At 41.9% G+C, this 21,768-nt stretch overlaps 3 protein-coding genes across 4 annotated transcripts in view; all 3 read left to right on the top strand.

Annotated features, from left to right (window-relative positions):
- The first annotated feature begins 5,569 nt into the window (after positions 1–5,569).
- mettl9 (methyltransferase like 9) lies at positions 5,570–10,072 on the top strand. Of its 2 annotated transcripts, XM_022742918.1 has the most exons (6): positions 5,570–5,724; positions 5,918–6,079; positions 7,144–7,334; positions 7,412–7,621; positions 8,326–8,510; positions 8,615–10,072. In XM_022742918.1, exons 2-6 carry the CDS (start codon positions 5,984–5,986, stop codon positions 8,842–8,844), a joined length of 912 nt encoding a protein of 303 aa, XP_022598639.1. In that variant the 5' UTR covers positions 5,570–5,724; positions 5,918–5,983; the 3' UTR covers positions 8,845–10,072. The 2 variants fall into 2 exon arrangements, with proteins under 2 accessions (XP_022598639.1, XP_022598638.1); XM_022742917.1 differs by lacking the exon at positions 5,570–5,724 and having other exon boundaries at positions 5,888–6,079.
- An 814-nt stretch (positions 10,073–10,886) lies between these two features.
- On the top strand, positions 10,887–16,787 carry LOC111220392 (ER lumen protein-retaining receptor 2). Its single transcript, XM_022743463.1, has 5 exons — positions 10,887–11,158; positions 12,749–12,849; positions 13,087–13,245; positions 14,413–14,665; positions 15,685–16,787. Exons 1-5 carry the CDS (start codon positions 11,068–11,070, stop codon positions 15,717–15,719), a joined length of 639 nt encoding a protein of 212 aa, XP_022599184.1. The 5' UTR covers positions 10,887–11,067; the 3' UTR covers positions 15,720–16,787.
- A 2,676-nt stretch (positions 16,788–19,463) lies between these two features.
- Positions 19,464–21,768, top strand: part of LOC111219682 (zinc finger protein 551-like) — a 6,709-nt gene continuing 4,404 nt past the window's right edge. The window contains exons 1-4 of the mRNA XM_022742399.1: positions 19,464–19,496; positions 19,626–19,721; positions 20,146–20,211; positions 21,244–21,556. Coding sequence (XP_022598120.1) covers positions 19,464–19,496; positions 19,626–19,721; positions 20,146–20,211; positions 21,244–21,556 — 508 coding nt within the window. The remainder of the gene's footprint in view (positions 19,497–19,625; positions 19,722–20,145; positions 20,212–21,243; positions 21,557–21,768) is intronic.

The following is a 21,768-nucleotide window of genomic DNA, read 5'->3' as shown; positions in this document are numbered from 1 at the left end:
TAATATTGGCTAGCTTTCTGTGCATTACTTGCATCAGTGGAAACAATGTGGGATGTCTGATCTGGATCACCTTGACAGTCAGGCCGAGCATCCTGTGCTTTCCCTCCAGCGAGCACCACTATGCCTCAGTGTGACAACAGGCACCTCCAGGGGTCCACCTCGAAGATGCAGCATCAATCCGGCCGCCATCCTGGAAGGCCAACACACCAACATTGGTAACCCAGGCAGCCATTTCAGAAGCAGCACCAGTGAGCTTTGTCACCTTGAGGGAGAGAGAAAATTTTCACATTAATATTTGTGTGTGAATTTTACACACGAGAAACTCCCTGGTGGGAAAGAATACTAGAGCTGGCTGTTGGACAGATCAGTCAGACACTGTGCATTTAGAAAATTCTCACTTTTACATTGTATTATTTTGAATGATATAAATCATTCAATACATTCATAAATGCCAGCAAGCTAGCTGCTAATGCTAGCAAACCAGCCCCCAAACTTGTCATTTTGCAATTTTATAATGAAATCGTTAAATTCATTAATCAATAACCGCGGAGACGGTATTGCTTCTCTACTGGCTCAGGTCCTGATAAAGACAGAGGGATGCTGAAATCTGCTGAAAAATGTAAAGACCTAGTTCACTTTCAGTCATGGCTGATCTCCTAACAGGAATGTAAAGTTGTAACAACATGGTGAACCGATCGACGTGTATTCACTCGGTCTACTGGCTCCATACAATCTCAAGTTACAGTCATCAGTTACAAAATGAGCCTAAAGTTACTGACGTCACCAACTGTACAACAGCCGAGAGCAACAGACACAGTCCTAGTAACCGCTAAAACGTCTGTCGACAACCTCAATATCACCACCTGAAATGTTTGTCAGTCGTTGCACTGATTATACTCTTAGCTTCAGAGCTAACATGAAGCCACTCACCTGGCTAACAGGAAAGTTTCGAGCTCGTCATCAAACCGCATCTCTTTCCTCTCAGGAGCCGTCTCCAGCGGTGGAAAGCCACACCGAGAGTTACGCGTGTTGCTTCTTTTCTTTGCCGTTGAACGTGGTTTCTTGGCGGGAGCGGTGCTTCGGGATGCAGATGAATATCGTCTTTTAGGAGGTTCAGCCATACCTGTGTTTCTGTGATGCTATCGTCAAGCGCTGCCGGAAGTTGCTCTTCTTCGCGGGACTGAGGGCAGACTTGACGCGCCACTGACTCACACAGCGTCTAGCGTCACAAAGTGGTATCACAACAGACAGGTCGGAGCTGGCTGGTGAGCATACACATTTCAGTAGATAACGCTGAAATACAACAGAGATCTTGATCATGACATCACTGTGGCTGCTTCACACACTGTTGATAGTGTTCATTCATTATTTGAACATTTGAAACTAAAGTTCTGGCCACATCTTATATTGCATCCTTTACAGCACAACCACAAAAGCTGACATTTAAAAGTAAAGCTACATGTTCTTTGCTCACATTGCAAACCAACTTAGTTTTGACACTTAAGTTAACAAAAACATTGAGCTTAACTTGACTGATATTGACACTTACAAAACATTTTAATTTGCTTTTACAGTATATAAATCTATGCTTGGATTAAAATATAGTCGTGCTTTCCTTTATACTTACATTCAATTTGTGACGCAAACGTTTGTATTTGCCCATTTTGCTTTCAGGCCAGTAGATGTTGCACTGTTCACATGAAGCATCAAGATATAAACCCTTGTGGAACCACTTTGCTGAGAAAGTAAAACCTCCGACGCTGTGGGACTCACATCCAGTACCAGGCAGTTGATTTCTGCAAGCAAAGAAGATACAACAGCCGGAGAAATTTTACTCACTGAGTATTTCACTTACTGACTGTGGCCTGCTCACAGAGCCAGGTGTCAGTTCACTGATGCCATGTTGGTTTTTAGCATCCGTTTTCCCAGTCCCCGCATGTTGGCAGTCTTTATGTTCCGACCCAGCTGGGGGAAAAGGGAAGCAACATAAAACCAGGTGTTAGTGGTAAATCAAATTTACTGATTTAATTTATTGCGTAACCAGGATGGTAAATAAGTAAACAAAAATACAAACAAGGCAAAGCATAACTGAAGTAGGGGAACAGGAGCCAACAAAGAGCCTAACTATGCGATTCTAACCAACCCACAAACACAAGAAGCAGCACCCCTGTTCCTAATGGGTCCAACAGTCGTTTTCTATGGGTTGGATGCGCAATCAGAATTTTAAACCTAGCCCAGTCCCCAACAATCAACACCAGCATCTCAAACCAAATTACACACAAATGTTCACAAAGGAGGTACAGAGGCGAGCTGCCTATCATGTCAGCCGCCACTAATGATGTGCTGGCCGGGCTCTTAAACTCTCTTCCTCTGAATGATTAAACGGCAGCAGCTGTGTTGAGGGCTGGAAGGATCATTGCTGCACCAATAGGAGAAGCCGTGGAGTCGAGACTCCGCCTCTCTGCTCCGACAGGGACAGGTAATCCATCAGTTAGTGTTAAAATGCCGAGCTTTGTGCAGCAACAGGCTGTAATAACAAGAAAAACGGATCCGTCTTTTCTTTCCCAAAGAACAACACCCATTTAGGAGACCGGAACTGTGTCCCATTTCATACCATTGGCGCTGCCTGTAGTGCGGTATCTTCTGTAGAGAGTCTTTGCTCTGCACGGCCGCCTACACCTGCTACCGGACCGCAGCAGGCTCCTGGATACACGGTACGAAGTCGCTGCTAACACAGTTAGCATTCATAATTCGAGGTAAACTTTATATATCAGTGTTAAAATAATCTTAGTAGCTAATCACATACATGTGATTAGCATACACGTTTGGTAAATATCACATATATGAGGAGAAAGCTTGTAATATTAGCTTTAGTTACTGTGTGTAAGCTAACTGTGTGGTGTAACCGCTTGTATTAAAACCATAGACCGAGGGAAAACATGTTATAACGTGTTTTACAATTAGTTCTGCAAAGCGAAGGTGACGTCACCGACCTTAGTGTTAACAGAGACAGCGGGTTGTCAATGTCGGTAAGTCACGGTCACTAAACGATCCCGTTATTACAGTGAACTGTCGTGTCTGGACGAGCTGTTAAAGAGCAGAGCAGCGGACGTGTGTGTCGTGTTTGTTCATATTAAGTTTGGTTCAGTGTTAGTCGGCTAGTTTTCAGCTCTAGTTCATTTCATTATTGATGACAGGAGTCAGAACATCTGTTGGAATGATTCTGTCTCTGTCAGAATAAAGAACATCACTGAGAGCTGAGAACCATCATGACATGTGCACCTGCACAATGACACCAAACTGAGTATTACTTTCTATTCTATTGTTATTTCATGTAAAGCGGTTGAGCAGACTGTTTATTACAACTAAGCTGAGGGAATAATGTATTTTCAGATATCTGTGATCATCTAATCAGAGTGCTGTTTCTTTTGTCTTTTTCTCTGCACTCTACAATATGATATTGATATGATTTCTCTCTATTATAATGTTTTTTTCCATCCAGCCAAGGTCTGGATCTTTGGGGACACCTACAACCTCTTGCAGCGATGATGGAGGCCCTGCACCACCTCCACCTGCAGTGTCCACACATGAAGATCTTCTCTTCCCAAACACAGACACAGTGTCTTATATGATAATATAGTATTTTTTAATGTAACACTTGTGGCCATAACATTGTTCAGTCTGATCAGCTGTGCTCTTCCTTGGTCCCTACACCCTCACTGTCGTATTACACTCTCTGCCCCACGTCAGACATACAATCACATGACTTTTGGACTCCACTGTAGCTGTAACAAACTGTCAATAGTTTAAAACATTAGAGTTCATATTTCATAGTCCTCCGCCATTATAGTTAATATCAGTGCTGTTCCAACAGCATCACTTATTTAGAGGGAGATTGTTACTGGAGCAAATAAATATGAACTGTCTCACACTTTAGGACTCATGATGAATAATGATTATACATGTTACTAAAGATTCTGTTGCACTGTTGATTCAACTACTTCTAGAACTACATACTACAAAGGAAACAACCACAAGGAGGTGATTCTAGTTGACCACATCATGTGAAGTGTCTTCAGTGTTTTGTGTGTTGTGTTTTCTTGCAGTTGAAGATGTAAAGACAAAGGCCACTTCACTACGGACTCAGTATTCTCGACTGGCAAAACCGCAGGCTCTGGGAGGAAAAGAAAACCCATAACCATGAGGCAGAGGAGGATCCTGACATCCTGTGAATTCCTCAAAAAACACAAAGTTGAAAACAACGTGGGTGTTACCTTCAAAATAACCCCCAATAAGTGTTGTTTGTATGTGTCCACTGTTAAAATAAATCCATACATCTCCACAGACATCTAATTTTCACATAATCTGTGATCCAACTTGAACAGTCGATAAAAGAGGAGTTGAGGACACAGCAGGACAGCAGTGACAGCGAGCCAGAGAATACAGCACTGTCCCAGGACCTTGACAGCGGGGCTTCACCTTCACCCACTGAGAGCTCCTCTGTTTCACCTCCTCCTCCTCAGCTTGTCAAAAAACATCCCAAAAACCGAAACAGCGACAACATGGAGAGACAGAAACTCGCCTTGCTGCAGCACATGATCGATGTTCTCCAGGAGACGAGCAGAGAGCCAGACAGAGACTGTGAGGACTCGTTTGGTGTCACTGTAGCGATGGAACTGAAGAGAATACGAAACCCGCCTCTGAGGAACAGAGTCAAAAGACAGATAATGATGATACTGTACGATGCTTTGGACTCTGAGGCGACAGATTCGCTCTCTTACCAGCCGCCACACGGTTTCTCAAGGGAAGATTCCCACTCCATAACTGTAGTCATACCTTAACATCTTACCTGTGTGATGTAACTACTCAGAAGGACTGATGTGAAATGTAGCAATAGGATATTTAATTGTCTTAAGTTGTGTATCCAGTGTGATTGCTAATGTGTGAAATCACCGAGGTACATTCTCCTCACTTTAACTATGTTAAATTAAACACATACAGTAATGATGCTGCTGACTTATTGTGTCATTTTCTATTTTTCAGAAGCAGTTTAGAGTCTAAGCTTCAAACCTCTGAGTGGTATCACTTTGAAAGCAGCTGAGGGAGATGTATTGTCAACAGGTGTGGAGGTGTGCTACTGAATACACTGTATATTCTGCAAATGTTATTACAACATGTTTTGCCTCTCGCCTTATTAAACAACAAAAAAAATAATAAGCTTTTGGAAAATTAAATTACATTTTCCCCTATCACCTCTGTCTGAATATGTTAATATTTGTGTATGTATTTATTTATTTTTAAAGAAATATATCTTCTTGCATTTTCATTCTTTTTATACTCTTCTTTTATATCATACTTATGTCATTTAAGTTAAGGTCATATGTGCTGCTGTTTTATGTGAATGAGCCTACTGTATATTTCCTTTGGTCAATAAAAATGATGATAGTTTGTTTTTTTAATGACTGCTACCTTTCGTCTCAGTTATATGAAGTATATGTCGGCTTCGGCACAGCTGGTTCTTTTCGCGGGGTTCCCGGGGACACATTTAGCGGTGACTCAGGAAGTGCAGACTATGCGGATGGGAGTCTTTGTTGTGATAATGGGCAGATACCACACCGGTGAAAGATCACTGTGTCTTTGTTACAAATGACCAGACAGTGGATTCACGGGACTAAGATGGAGAGTAAATAGCAGCTGGTTTTCTTAAATCCACCGCACCCTCAGGTTTGTTTGTTTTTTGTCTTGGAACTGGAGACATGTCCCGGCGTGTTGCTTTACAATTGGCCGCCATTACCTTCTCAATCATCTAATATTAACCACATCTCAGTGCGGCCGGTCTGTTCGCTCCCTCCAGAGTGCGGCCGCTGTCTGTCCGCCTCTGTGCTCAGAGTTGTTGTCCATTATGTGTCACCTACAGCTGAGGACACTGGTATTTGTAGCGTGGGTGCTGGGCTACGTCGCCTTCCTGCTCTCCGCGAGGAGGATGTGGACGGGGAAGTACGTCCGCAGTCCGCTCGTGCGCTCACTGTTTGTGAACATGGTGAGCGAGAGCGAAGCTGCCGCGACCGAGACACAGGAGGTATGAATGATTAATAATCGATCAGGTAGACGAGCCTCACCTGGTCACACTTTGTGTCCGTTTGTTTTGAGAGACTAACTACATTTAATGTCCTGTTGAAGACTGCACTGAGGTGTGTGTTAGTTCTCTCCATGGCCAGGCTGGACAGGTTAGACTTGTTAACATCTACAATGGTATTTAGCAGGAGTGAACATACCGATGCTTATCTGGGCCTTTTGTGGCATTTCTGTACATCAGTGTCTTCTTGACTCAATAGACACTGAAACATGTAAAAAATATCTGAAAGAAGCTAATATAGGTTGTTATATCAGCATGTAGCCTCAAGCTTTTATTCTGTTTATAAACATTGATATGAATATTATATATAATTATTTTTATTTGTTTTTACTGTAACTTTTTATCCACCATTTATTGCTGATTGTTTATCTTGCCTATTGATTTGATATATAGACTGGTGGGACGGATGTTTTGGACTATTTAGTTATTCCTTTGAGTGTTTTAAGTGTTAGGATTTAGGTATTTTGTGGTTGAAATTATATTTTGTACATGCAGTGACTGGGCCCATACTCAAGCTTTTGAAGCTTATATGGGGGTGTCCCATTTTCACCCATTGCTATTATTATTATGTTTGTATGCTGGTATTCTATTCTTTATTTCTAATTTGTGAGAAATAAATGAATGATTCATAATCAGTAGGTCACAAAAAAAACTGAGTTTAAAGGTCCCATATTTTCCTCTTCTTCTGTGTTTTACGTGAAGTGTTGACCCTTAAGAAGATATTTTTGTGGGTTTAAGAACCAAAAACCATCTCAGTGTAGTTTTACATCTCACATATACGCATACATTATGTATTTCAGTTTTGGAAATTTGAACATCGATGATAATCTTTGATTTAGACTTTTGTATAAGCTATTTATTGATATTATACTTATTTGAGATGCTGATAGATTTATTCATTTAAGCCATGGTGTTTAGGGAGTAGCTCCAGGTCTCCCACTGTCAAAGCTTCTTCTATTCATTCTTAAATTTAAATTTGAGTTGTTACTTTTATTTTTTCTCACTAGTGGTACCGGTGCTGTCCTGACCTGCTCGGAGAGTCGGTGCAGCCCCTGTTCATCCAGAGCCATCTGGACTCCGGTACCAAGGCTTTCCTCAGGCGGAGTGTGGAGAAGTCCGGCTGGATGTTCACCCAGCTCTACCATTCTCTTGTATCAACAGTCCTCAGCCCTATGGTCTCACGCACCTCCATCAATGGGTCAGTAGCATAGACACGTCTCTGCCTCTGTTTCATCAGTGCTGTATCTTCAAATGATGTTTTTTTTTCTGTCTCAGGTTTCTGGGACGTGGATCCATGTTTGTGTTCTCTGAGGAGCAGTTCCAGCAGCTGCTCCAGATCGGCCCAGAGTGGAGGGCAGAGAGACTCCTGGACCTCGGAGCCGGGGACGGAGGCGTCACAGAAGTGATGGGAGCCCATTTCAGAGAAGTCTATGCAACCGAGGTCTCATTACCCATGAAATGGCATCTTCAGAGGAGGAATTACAAGTGAGTTGGCTTCTCTGTCTCTGTTGTTTCACCCTGCTCTGTGCACAAATTCAGAATCTGGAGAGAAGAGGTCCTTAGGTTGTTATCTGTTATTTCCCCTGTTTCATAAATACATCTCTAGGCCTGGGTGATAAAACAATTGCGATATATACAGGCGATAATCAATAGCAATATGAAAATTGTTTGATAGAAAGTTCTGATAGTTTCACACATGAACAAACCTCAAGTGTGTTCCCTTCCTGATGAGCTGCTGCAAGGCTTTTGATTTGACAGGCATAGTAGAAGCAATTGGAATTAGTCAATGAAAGCAGTATTTTCTTTAAAAAAAGAGAAACTTATGCAACTTGTAAAACAGGGAGAATTAAAATGTATTCATTTATTAATTTAACTTTTAGAAAGTAACTTCTCACCATCTGAAGATCTTAATTTTACCACAAGACTCTGACCTCATGCTTCTCTCTCTCTTTGTCTCTCTCTCTCTCTCTGTCTCTCTCTGTCTCTTTCTGTCTCTCTCTCCCTCTCTCTCTCTCTCTCTCTGTCTCTCTGTCTCTCTCTCTCTCTCTCTGTCTCTCTGTCTCTCTCTCTCTTTCTGTCTCTCTCTCTCTTTCTGTCTCTCTCTCTGTCTCTCTCTCTCTCTCTCTCTCTCTCTCTCTTTGTCTCTCTCTGTCTCTTTCTGTCTCTCTCTCTCTCTCTCACACACTCAGAGTGCTGGATATAGACGAGTGGCAGCAGACTGGTTTCCACTATGACGTGATCAGCTGTCTGAACCTGTTGGATCGCTGCGATGATCCTCTGCATCTCCTGCGGGACATCAAGCGGTCGCTGGTTCCCAACACAGGGAGACTCGTCCTGGCTGCTGTGCTTCCCTTCCAGCCGTACGTGGAAGTCGGTCAGTTGGGATTCATATTAGAATTTCATATTCACTCTAATTTTTTTAAATATTTGGTGTAGGATCAGAATTAAACCATTCTGTTTTTGGGGTTTTTTTTGCAGGCGGACAATGGCAGCGTCCCACAGAACACCTGAAAATAAAAGGAAAGACGTGGGAGGAGCAAGTAACCAACCTGTCCAATGAGGTTTTCCGAAGGGTGGGGTTTGAGGTGGAGGCCGTGACCCGATTGCCATACCTCTGTGAGGGGGACATGTATAATGATTACTATGTTCTTGATGATGCAGTTTTTGTTCTCAAGGCTTCAGACAGTAGTGAGGAGTCTGCTCAGTGAAAACCAAATCCACAATGGGACTGAGACCCTTAACCTTACCTTGGTCGGTTCCTCCTGGATGGATTTTAGTGCAATTTTCATATGCTTCATTCATAAAACACAGTATTTCTGACTTGTTTAGAATTGGTGAGTCAGGCATGAAGCTCAGGTACTGTAGCTCCTACATTTACCAGCCATCTTGTGTGACAGTGATACCTCTATCTTTTAAGCAAAAAATAAGTGAATGGCACTTTGCCTCCTATTTAAATGCCACCGAAGATCAAATCTTCTAAAACATATCACCATGTTGTCGGTGTTTGTTCTGTAAAATCTGTCATTTGTGGGAAGTGTTTACTGGTAATGTTTCATCATTCTGGAATAGTGTCGGGAAGAATCATGGTTGAAGCTTTGTTGAATTTGTACTGTAATTTTTTGTGTCTAATGCAAAGGTACCAGATGTATGCACACACTTGATTTAACCAACCTGAATCGGGTTTCTTGTATTTAAATTGTTCTTTTTTTTTTAACTTGATATTAGTGATCACAAAAGTAATACGAGGCCTTCTTAAAGCAAGCCTGTGTAATTTATGTTAAACAGCGGTTTCTGTAGCCACAAGTGACAATTACAGAATAATGTCTAAAGCTGCATTAATTGATTATGGCCACTGGGGGGCAGCACAATTAGTGTTTTTTTACATAAGTTTCTATGGCAACTTCTTTGCAAACAATTGCATATTTCCACATATAATAGTCAAGGGGCAACATTAGCATTCATTTGGAGTGCAACCGTTTGACCCATTGCTAGTATGAAAGATCCTTATTAGTGCAGCTTGAAGGACAAAACATTGTGTAACCGCAGCCCAAGTAGAAAAGAGCCATAAAGTCACCAAACTGACACAGTGATGTCAGTTACCCAGCAATATCAAGATAAAGTTTGCTAACATTAACATTAGCCACCTTGAACTATTCGTCATACCAGAGCAGGAAAGGCTGAAGCAGCAAATCCGCTGAGTGCAATGAATTAAGCAAAGGTGTGTTTTATTGCTTATGAATTTGACTTTTTATTTTTGAGAAGAATGTTGTGTTATTTTCTTCTTTTGAAACTTATGGTCTCGCTTTAAATCGGTGTTGTGCAGCTAGAATTTTACTGCACATCGGACTATTAAAAATGTGCCACAATTAATGCAATATTTGTATTGAAAGAGTATGATATGGACTCCAGAATAAACACTACATGTTGTTTTCTGCATTTCCCAGCTCGTATTTGTCCATGTTGTTGAGTGAATGTAATCTGTACTCTGTACTAGTTATCTTAACTTTCATTCACTTCACGTCAGTGTTTTATCAGAAGAGTAATATCCAAGGAGGATTTGTGTCAAGTTTAGCATTACATTGGAAGGATTTCCCTGAAATATGCAGTTATCTGCTGTGCAATACACCTCTGTGATAAAACATTAGTTATGTTAGCAAAATTAAGCTTCTGGGCCATCATATGCCTGGGTCCTTGGCCCAAGTATGGCCCATATATTTCCATATCTGGGCAGATTCTGGCTGTTGTGGCGGTAAAGCACCTACAAGCTGTTTGCCAACCGCCATAAAACAACATCAGAAGAAAAAGAAAAAGGAGATTCTGGCTGTTATCCTCTGGGATTGTCTGATAGATCAAAGATTTTCTTTGTGCACCAGAATTGGTCCAGATGTTGAAGTAGCATCTGACCATCATGCTGTATGTGGGCCAGATTCGGGCCGTGGAACCGGGCGTATACTGGACCAGAACAAAACAAGCATGTGGCCCAAGTTTGGGCCGGGTTTATTTTACCATCACATGTGACGTCAGGTATTTTCTCCACATCGCTGAGGTGAATTTACTGGTTCATTTCCTTTTACTGTAAATGGCAATTGGTAGAGATGAAAGACGAAACTCTGATTTCGTATCCTGTCCACGGAGTGTGAAGGTAGCATTTGCGTAGCATAATTTATGTAAAGTGGCCGTCTTTCTCCTGTGATTGGCTGAGCGCTCCAGCGTTTCCCGTCTCTCATTGGACACCGTTGTCTTGGCCACATCCCCGAGCCACGTCGCTCTTTACTCGCCATTTTCCCATCTTCTGAAGCCAGAATCGGTCTATTCTAGTGTCACTGTGTCACTCGGCACGGTTAGCTCGTTAATTAATTGCTACCGGAGACGAACGGAGCTCTTTATAGAGTCTTAAACATCGGTTTGCTTCCGCTGGAGCTCCAACAAACATGAACATTTTCAGGCTAACCGGCGATCTCTCTCACCTAGCAGCCATCATCATCCTGCTGCTAAAAATATGGAAAACCAGGTCTTGTGCCGGTGAGTGGTCATACACCCTTACTTACAGTGTGCACGACCCCGGTCTTTGCATATAATGTGTCCTGTCATGTAAATGTACAGTTTAACCATCAGAAAAAGGCTCTGTACTGTGTAGCTTCCTCTGTTTGAGCTCATTAGCCAGCTCTCGGCTAACGTTAGCTAGCTTGCTAATACCACCGGAATGTTCTGTTATCAGGTAAAGAAAGTCATTTCTGACATTGTCACTGTTGCCGTAACGAAAGGGACTAACACGCGACGTGAAGCTTGATAAATGCTCTTTTCGGGGAGACGTAGCTGTGAAGTGTTAGCTAGCAGCAGCTGTCTTACTAGCTAGCCTTGTCAGTGCCGTGGGCCCCGCACCGACGGTAGGCAGGGACGTGGGGACCAGAGGGCCAACGCATTAGTTAGTTTACTGTAGCGGGCTGGGGCTCGTTATTTTCAGTTGTTGGGGGGTCAACCGAGCAGGTTTCACGCTGGCCGCTCGGTGCTTCCTATACATTACGTTAGCCTATGATGACCTGTCTGACGTGGCAGCAGAGGACTCATAGACAGTGAATGAGTGCATGCCTTTGCTTATGCATTTGCACAGCAACGTCGCAGGCTGCTTTATCCTGATGAAACTTTGCTGTGTTTTCATATTAAGCTTTGCTGCGCCTTCCTGTTCTGTCAGTGGTCAAAGGTCAAAAGACAGCCAGCCACCTGACCTGTATCTTTAGTGCTGTTAACCTAAGATTAAACCAGGTTGCTCTGCACAGAGGTCAATTTTGTTCAATTTTTACTGTTTCAAACTGTTGCATGTGTGACTGCAGTGGTCAATACCAGAATACCTCAGCACTAGTCTGTGATTGCCTACAAATAGTAGTGATTACTGATCCCTCTGCTAGTCGCACACAGTGGGTGTGACTGTGGAAAACCTGCCAACACACCAGATAAACAGAGCAGGTGGGGATGTAGAGTAGACTGTTTCAGCACTGAGCAGCCAACGTCAAACACACACTACCAGCTGCTTATTAGTGGTCTGCAGTGTAACTGTGTCACAGTACACGCTCCTGCAAAGCAATTAGCTCACAATTTAAAGTTTCCGATTACTATATTTGTAATTTTTGCTACTTTGCATGTGTATTGTGTGTGTGTATTGTGTGTCTTGTGTGTGTGTGTGTGTGTGGGTGTGTGTGTGTGTGTGTGGGTGTGTGTGTGTGTGTGTGAGAGAGAGAGCTGGCTGCAGGGAGTGAACACTGGTGAATGTTTGAATGAAACATTTTGTTCCTCTTACGCAGAGATAAAGTGAGCAGGTGTGTGTTGTTCGACAGTAGAATAGAGTTGTGGATTAGTGGGTGAGATCTGTGGTTTACTGTGAGTAACTGCGACTTACTGTGTTTGGGTGGAGATGTTACTGCTTGCTTATAGAATGGAAGTTAACCACCATATACCAGAAGTTATGTTGTGTTAACGGCTGTAGGTGAGTTGCAGCATCAAAACCGTCTGGACTGACATTCTGTGACAGATCTCCTTTTTCAAAACTAAGAATTGAGATGTAAACTTATGTCTGGGATGTGAAGTGTTTGAGTGCCCTCTACTGTCTCTTCACAGGTATTTCTGGAAAGAGTCAGGTCCTGTTTGCCTTGGTGTTCACCACTCGTTACCTGGACCTGCTCACCTCCTTCATCTCTCTCTACAACACCACCATGAAGGTGAACTACGAACACGTTGCTCCTCATTTTCATATCCTGAAGCTTTTTTTTGTTTTCCGAGCACTAAACACACAGTGTGAAGGTTTAACTAGTGCACCGAGCCAACACACCCGTGTTTGCTGAAGGTTGAAACTGTCCAGCAAGATGCAACAGATTTGTGTGTGTTCATGTCAGACCATGAGATACTGCGACTTCTGGGTTTTGACTTTATGTTGTGGTGTTGCTCTAATCTTTCAGATCATCTACATTGGATGTGCGTATGCCACTGTGTACCTGATCTACATTAAGTTCAAGGCAACTTACGATGGTAACCATGACACGTTCAGAGTGGAGTTCCTGGTTGTCCCTGTTGGTGGTCTGGCTTTCTTGGTTAACCACGACTTTTCTCCCCTGGAGGTTAGAAACACAACACACACACACACACACACACACACACACACACACACACACACACACACACACACACACACACACCCTGTCCCTCTTTTCTCACAGACTGCAGTCATACACAGTTTCATTTTCACTTCTGGCATTTCCTCACCGTAAACAGCGAGCATCATAAACATAACTTTACAAACCATACATTGAACTTGTATATCTAGGTATGACTTTTCTGCATGTATGTACACATAAGCAAATGTGTGCATTCATGCAGAAACGTGTCTTTGAAAATAAGTTGTCATGTTGTTTAAAGTAAATAACCAACTTCTGCTTTGTAATTTGAAGTGTATTGTATTGGCTCAGGTCAGATATAATGACACAATCATTTGGTTCAGTGAGCTACAGATCAGTTACATCTGACAGGTTTACTGCATCAGAAAGTTTTCAGACCCTTTCACTTTTCTCACATGGTATGTTGCAGCCTTTTGCTAAAATAATTTAAATTCATGTTTCCCCTCATTAATCTATACTCAATATCTGAGATGTTTCTACAACTTGACTGGAGTCCACATGTGGTAAACTCAGCTGATTGGACACACACCTGTCTATATAAGCTCTCACTGATCTTTTACATCCAAGGGCCACTTAAAAACCAAAGGGGACAGAGCATTTGGCACCAAAACTTAATCGGTTCTTTCCTGACCTGTGACCCATCCCTCCACCAAGTTTGGTGCAAATCAGTTCAGTGTTTTTTACATAATCCTGCTACAAACAAACAAACAGACAAACAGACAAACACAGGTGAAAACATAAACTTCTTTGAGGAGGAAATGAATGAGTGGGGAATTTGAGAATCTTACAGGCCAAGCTAACTCAATGTATAGGCTGCATTCTGTCTCTCACTGTTTGTTTACACTGGGTATTTCATGTCCTACCTGTTACACATGATAAACACAGATGGCGATATTAGTTTACCTGAGCCTGAAGCTTTTTGTAGTGGATCGACTGAGCAGGATTCTTGTACACACTCATTTCTTTGTGCTGTAAGACGTTCATTTTGTTTCCAGGACAATTATGCAAATATCTGACTTAAGTCTGGTCTCTGGTTTTTGTTTTAGTCCAAACACACATCAGTTCTCTCTCGTCTCTCAAACGCTCCGTTATTTCTTCTCTCTGTCTCAGATCCTGTGGACTTTCTCCATCTACTTGGAGTCGGTGGCCATCCTGCCCCAGCTCTTCATGATCAGCAAGACGGGTGAGGCCGAGACCATCACCACCCACTACCTGTTCTTCCTGGGACTCTACAGAGCCGTCTACCTCATCAACTGGATATGGAGGTTCTACTTTGAGGGATTCTTTGACATGATCGCCATCGTTGCTGGAGTGGTGCAGACCATCCTCTACTGCGACTTCTTCTATTTGTATGTAACAAAAGGTGAGTGCTGCTGTGGTTTCTTTACCTTTTCTTGAAATGTCCCAATAAGGTACCATGTTGGTATTGGACCACTTTTTTCAGGGTTCAGCCAACTATAGTAACATTTTTCATGTACATACTTGACACCTTTTATTCAGTATTGTCAGGTGATTATTGTTCCTGTAGCTGTACGACAGATTCAGTAGAAGATGGAAACAAACACAAACAAACTTTGCTGGTCTTTGCTCCTGTTAAATCTGAGGTGTCATGAGATGAGATGAAAATAAACAGGAAAGAAGCATCACTGCTAAACAACATGTTTTAATTTTTTATAGCTTTTTATTTTTTAAAGTTTTACCTCTTCAGAGCCCTAAAAACTGCTCTGATACGCTGTGGGCACCCTGAATGACAGGCACACACAGAGGGCCAGTGAAGAAAGAGACAGGGACGGTAAAGACTTTTGAGTTTTTTTTTGATGGTCCACTGATGACGAGGCAGGGTTTTACCCCAGTGTCCCAATCGCCAGTCCGACTATGACAAACTGATCTGTTGTCACTGTGTTTGTTAGAGCCAGCGACAGCAGGGCAGGGAGGGGCCGAGCGAATCTATGCACTGTAAATCAATGTTGATAGATAAATGAGTGTTTAGGAAACTGTGACTCTTTGCTGCTTGTGATTCTCTCTCTCTCTCTCTCTCTCTCTCTCTCTCTCTCTCTCTCTCTCACTCTCTCTCTCGCTCTCTAAATAATAAAGGCAAAACCCTGAAAAAATTACTTTAAAAAAGAGAGATATTGTCTCTTCTAACTTTCTCTCTGAGAGATCATATGACAGTAAATCCAGCTGAAATCACAGCCCAGTCTTTGTCTTTCATTTATGTATTTGGTGATTATCTCAGACGACGTTGTGGTTATAAATCAGGATTTGACCAGAGGTGGTCCAGGCATATACTAGATTTTGACCTAGTCTTGTTTTGGTGTTTGAAATGCTATTCTGTCATGTGGTCTGCTGTGTTAAACATAAACCTGTTACATTTCATTTCAGTGCTGAAAGGAAAGAAGCTTAGTCTGCCAGCCTAAGTGCCAAAGAGGAGAATCTTGGCAGACTCCGAGCGGGGGATCAAAGGGGAGGCGGAGTGTTAGTGGACACCCCTGCCCCACTCTCCCACCACCACCACCACCACCTCCTCCTCTTCCCCTCCCGCCACAGCGTAAGATGCCTGAGACAGAGAACGAGTGGAAGCCGCTGACTGCACCTTCTTCTGATCCAGAATCAGTGGAATCAGAACACCTGCAGAGGCTGGTCCAAGGCCTTCGGATTTCTGTTTGATGCATCTTGCCTTAACTGTTTTTTATTACTCTGTATAAAGGAAGAAAAAAGCGAGAAAAGTTTTCTACATAAGATGTGTACTCTGAAGATTCGACACATTGGTGAATAAGACCTGAAGATATAAAATTGCCTGTGATTTGGCATTGTACCATACTGAGGCGGACTTCTTGTGGTGGGATATTATTGACTCGAGCGTTTGTAATAATAGTATTTGCAATGGAAATAAATGTGCATTGTTTTTCCTGAATTAATTTGGGGAGGAATTTGTTGAAGCCTCATAACTTTGGTGAGCAAGTCGTTCTTGTTTTGCTCATCTGTTTCTGACCAGTATGCATTCCCATGTATAAAGACTTTGTTTCAGTTTCCCTCAGTAGAAAACAAATCTAAGATAGACGCCATCTTTAAAATACAAACAAAAAAAAGGATCTCAGACATTGTAACTCTTGAGTTATATTTTTGTTCAGATGCCTTCAGAATTGACCAGTATGCATTGCTTCTGTGGTATTTTACTTTTTACTATATTGAGCAAAATACTTAAAAGAAAAAAAACACAACATGAAAAAGAAAAGGGTTGAAAGGATGCCAATAAACTCTCATCACTGTAAATGGCTTTCCTCATTTGTATACTTCCATTTATGACCCAACAAAGATGCTTTGTCACCTGTAATTATAGTTCATTGCCCAGCTCATTTATTTCAGACACAATGTGCTGTATGTGAAGTTTCACTACAGAAATTGATTTTTTTTTTTCTTTTAGGTGCAGATGTATTTATTTTTTATCTTCCTGGTTTTCAATAAACAGAGTCCATCGAAGAGTCCACCTGTTGTGCATAATTTTAACCTTAGGGATGAATCTTTCTGTCGGACCTGGAGCCGAGAAGCACAAATCTACGAACATTGTTACAGTAAATCCTACATGGTTCTCTGGACGCATCCGCTGCCATTTTAGTTTTCATGCAAATCCTTCCCTTAAGTTTCCTTATTAATGTCTTAACCAAAGCTTCTGCATGATGCTGCACCACGAATAAAGACTTTATGGGAAATACTTGTCTGCTGTGGTTACAATGAGATTAAAGAATACTCCTGTAGTGTTGGCCCCTGACAATGCTGACTCAGCTGACATCACTCGAGGCAGTTTATCAGACCTCACAGTGCCACAGACGGCTTTGTACAACTGAGTTTCTCTTAAAGGAAAATATTACTTCGTCTTGAACAGTCCTTTAGTCTTTACATAGCAATGACAGCTTTGTGGCTGGACCACGACAGCGGGGGGCTAGCTCCATCAACACGAATGTCACTGACTGAGTGAGTGATGAAGTTACATCATTGGTCAGCCGGCTGACAGTGTGAGTTTGTCCATTGTACAGTGGCCCTGAGAGCTCAGCACACTTCAACTTAAGAAAACACATGCAAATAAACAAAACACAAACATCTTCATTAATATGAGAACGAAAGTGCTGCAAATACACACAACACAACTTTGCAGTCTGTTATTTTAATCTTCATTCAATTAAAACTTTGTTCTTGAAAACAGACTGTAAAAATGTATGATTTTGAAACTGACATGACAATGTTTGAGTGTCAAGTCTCCACACAGAACTCAGTCCACATGTCAAACTGAAATAATAATTTCTGAAATAAATTTAACAGGTTAAATTTATATAAAACATTTTTTAACAGGTTAAATTTATATGAATCGAGTTTGAATAATTATTTCAGAAATTATTGCTTCATTTCCCTCCAGCATTATGAAACACAGACTGAAAAACTTTATTGTAGTGTTTTTGAAATACGGATGGGAACCGTCGAACAACCCGGAACATAAACACTGTCGGACGAATCATTAGTTTCAGTCCAAACATTGTAAGCGGGTAGTTAGCTTCTGTTACATGCATCTTATTACAGCCCAGACTTTGACAGCGAAGGAGAAGGCTGCGGGGAGAAGTAGAGTTTCTTCTGTTAACCAGAGAGCGGGAAATAAACATGGAAGATATTTCAGAAGGAAACTGTGAGTGAGAAGTTGTACTGCTGAAACACTGACGGTAGCTCGGCTGCTAGCTGAAGCTAACTGTGCAAAACACTTAATTCAGTCTAAAGCACGGAGTCATACGAAGAAAACACTGTTAGCTAACATCAACTTTAAATTGTACGTTGTTGACTCGTAAGTGTTAATGCTGAAATACACACCTTCTGATTTAGAGTGGAATTTCCTAACTTACATGCAGCGTTAGCTAACATTGCCGACATGTCTACAGTCTAATTAAATGTTAATATTCTTTTTGTTAAACGTAATCACAGGTCGTCCAGAAATCATACTGCACCATAACATATATTTTTTGATTATAACAGTTTTATTGACATGTTGAGTCTTTGGGGCTGTTGCCTGGCAGTAACAGGTTGAAAACAAGTGTGTTATATGGAGGTAAGTAAGTAAGTAAAGCTTTATTTATAGAGAACCTTTCGAAACCAGGATTACAAGGTGCTGCACAGTAAAAACATTTAAAAAATATATAAAAACATGAAATAAATTATATACATATATATATATATATATATATATATATATATGAGATAAAATAAAGACAATAAAAGAAAAATATAAAAACAATAAAAAACACAGGGGGCAGCCACATATTACATAAAGTGCAAATGAAACAGGTAGGTTCTTAGCAGCTTCTTAAAACTTTCAACTGAGTCAGTTGAAACTCTGATAGAAGCTGAAATGGAGTTAAATAGTCAAATGAAGTGAAATTGATTAGTGACTGTTTTCAGAACATTTGACCAAAGTCTGTGTGTTAGTGTTTGCTGTTAGATGTTGTGTTTGTGCTGGTCTGGGGGCAGATGATGGGCGTATGTTACCTGTTGCAATCTGATCTGGTGTCAGCTGGCTGCAGTTCAGTTGTTGTCCCTGATGATGCGTCAGAGGGTGTAGTACCAGTTTAAATCATCGACCTGTGGAAATTGTTTGCATTAACTTTCAAGGCTTCGTTTACTTCCACTGCTGCAGGAAAGATGGAAGTTCACCAAAAACCTTTGATTGAGATAAACCATGTTCTTATGTTTGCGTTCAGGTACCTGCCTCCCTCTTCCTGTTTTGCGCCTCTCTGGTCTCACCGAATGCGGCTGGTCTCGGCAGCGGTCTGGCAGACCATCCAGCAGAAAGTTGTGGCCGATTATGGGATGCTTGAGGAGTTTGTTTCCGTGGTTACAGACATTGTCCCAGAGCTTGCTCACCACCCACCAGAGGGCCCAACTGATCCTGGGCCTCAGAGCACGGGTGAGAGGGAGAAGCAGTCAGTTATTAACCACAATATTGCCATATAATAACTGCTGCAACATTGATTTTGTGGTTTATAAATAGAAATGAGGTAATGCTACGCTACAGAGCTAATAGATGAAAACTTGTGGTTTTGGTGGTTTCAGCTGATCCTGGACCTTGTGTCGGTTTGAAGCTTCTGCTGACTGTGAGATCGTGCGGCCACACCTGGACAGGAATGCAGACCCTTATCGAGGGGTGGGTGACAGAGGTGAGTTTTTAGATTAAAAATAAGCAGTTATTGAAATTAGATGTCTCTTTTTTGGATGATCCCTGTAATTTCTGGTTCTCGTTACCATGTCTGTAAAAGTTTTTGTGATGTTCGTGTCGTGTCTCACAGGCTGGTGCTACAGACATGGAGGCGCCAAACTCTGACTTTGTGATCTTGTTAAGAAACATGCTGTCAAATCCTGAAAACAGGGAAAACTTCTTTCAGGTCAGTGTCATTGTTTCAACAAACATATTAAAGATCTATTTTCTGGTAGTTTCATCATGTAGAAAGTGTCGTCAGCCACTGGAGAAGTCAGACATTTAGACATTTAAATTGAATCTGAGTCTTGAATCTTAAATCTTGTGTTTTGATTCGTAAATGAATTTTTTTTGTATGTTTTTGTAAAAAACTAAAATATAAACACTTGCTGTTGCTGTCTCTCCAGAAAAGTTTTCCCTGAAGAGTTTGGTCCCACGTTTTGATGAAGCTTCTTCACTCCTTGATGTGGCTGCTTCTGTCCAGACTTGAAAAGTTTCTTCCTCTTCAAACATTCCAGCAGGTTCATGACAACAAACATAATTCTGATCTCACTTCACGCTCTGAATATTACTGTCCTATAAACGTACAGTTCTTCTTCATTTTCCGTCAGGTTGCCTCCGTGTTGGGTGATGCGTCCTCTGTTCTGGAGGAGTGGTATGGAGTCCTGTGTCGCAGTGTGAGGAGCTCAGAATAACGCTGCAGCATCAAAAATCCTCAGCCAGCAGGTCACAATGGCAAGTTCTTGATAGTGTCTAACACATTTTTTTCACATGTTTACATCTCAACATTGAACTTCATGACTGAGGAACACACGCCACTCGCGTCTGTAATATATTGTTGTGTTTGGTTTTGGGATTTATCATTGGTCCATTAGGGGTGTCATAACAAATCATGGAGTAGCCTGATGAGTGATTTGTTCTGTTTTGTTGTCGATGCTGCAGCTGTTTTGCCTTTTATAGATAAGAAGATTGAATACATATGGACTCTTGACCAAAACATAGTTTGTCAACAGGCTGTAAACATGTTGATTTCTGCTGTAAAGTTGGACATTTTAACATGGGAGTCTATGGGACGTTGACTCACTGTTGGAGCATCGACTCATAGTGGTCGTTAGAGAGGAACTGCAGGTTCTGGTTCTTCACTGTATGATGCTTCATGTTTCAGAATCGGAGGCTGATGATTGATTTAGACAAGTGAAAGTTTTCACTGAGTCTGATTGATGTGTTCCTGATGTCTGTTAACTTCTCATCAGCTGTGTAAAGAGGTTCATGTTGCAGGTGTTTGACAATTGAAAGTTTTGTGTTTCTCACTCTTGTATCACAAACATGTGTTTCTCTTTTCAGATGGTTCCCTTGGACGGTGCCGGCATCACATTTCAGCTCTAAAGCTTCCCTCTGTAAAACAACTGAGACACTAAAAACAGAAGCACAAGACAAGATCCTGGATTAGGAGCCTTCAACACACTGAGTCCATGCAAAACAACCTGAACGCATTAAGCAGAGCATCAGACACGTGAGATGAACACTGACAGAACTAATTGGATTCCTGAGGAAAGTGGAACAAGCAGTGGTCTTCACTAGAGATATTACAAGACACGAGGAAAATGTAGGTCTCCTTGCAGAGTCGCAAGCAGAAGAGCGCATGTCGGCTTCTAAAGCACGTGCTTGCGTTCAGCTCAAAGAGACTTGACGTGCCGCTGTCTCTGCAGTCTCGACCTGTGAGACGAAACAGAGGCCTGAAGATGAAACAGATTCTGCAGAGAAGAGAAGAGGGCGAGTTCGTGAAGAGGCTGTTGCCGCCGGCAGACCTGCTTCTAGGAAAACCAAACCGCTCCGCAGGGCTCCCCCCAGGGTTCTCTGAATATGAGGAGTCAAGGCAGCTTCAGAGAGGACTCTGTACATGGCTCCTCTCAGTATCTGCAGTGAAGACGATTCGTGGTCTTACTACTCAGATGAGGACTCTTGCCAATAGGTCGACTAGTAGCAGTCCCAGTGTGGCGGATTCGTGGTCTAACTACTCAGGTGATGCCTCTTCCTTGGTGACTCCTGTCAGCAGTTCAGCTGAACATGATTCATTGTCTAGCTGCTCAAATGAGGATCCCCCTTCAACAGGTCCAATATTTTTATCAGCTTCAAGCAGAAAGCTTGAGCACATCTGATGTCAAGCCGGCACTCTAACAAAAAAAAAAAAAATGTACTGGCTTTATCTGCAAAGAAGCATGTGAACACGAGCC

The sequence above is a fragment of the Seriola dumerili genome, unplaced genomic scaffold (genome assembly GCF_002260705.1).
Source record: "Seriola dumerili isolate Sdu_G_001 unplaced genomic scaffold, Sdu_1.0 BDQW01000068.1, whole genome shotgun sequence".
NCBI classification, from domain to species: Eukaryota; Metazoa; Chordata; class Actinopteri; order Carangiformes; family Carangidae; genus Seriola; species Seriola dumerili.
This window is presented reverse-complemented; position numbering and strand designations above follow the sequence as displayed.

Bases quoted from the DNA above. Each gene is read 5' to 3' on its own strand.
- mettl9 (XM_022742917.1), top strand. From the start codon at position 5,903: ATGTGTCACCTACAGCTGAGGACACTGGTATTTGTAGCGTGGGTGCTG. The intron at 7,622-8,325 runs GTGAGTTGGCTT...TCACACACTCAG, and splicing joins CTTCAGAGGAGGAATTACAA to AGTGCTGGATATAGACGAGT. The intron at 8,511-8,614 runs GTCAGTTGGGAT...TTTTTTTTGCAG, and splicing joins CCAGCCGTACGTGGAAGTCG to GCGGACAATGGCAGCGTCCC.
- LOC111220392 (XM_022743463.1), top strand. From the start codon at position 11,068: ATGAACATTTTCAGGCTAACCGGCGATCTCTCTCACCTAGCAGCCATC. The intron at 12,850-13,086 runs GTGAACTACGAA...CTAATCTTTCAG, and splicing joins TCTACAACACCACCATGAAG to ATCATCTACATTGGATGTGC. The intron at 13,246-14,412 runs GTTAGAAACACA...TCTCTGTCTCAG, and splicing joins ACGACTTTTCTCCCCTGGAG to ATCCTGTGGACTTTCTCCAT.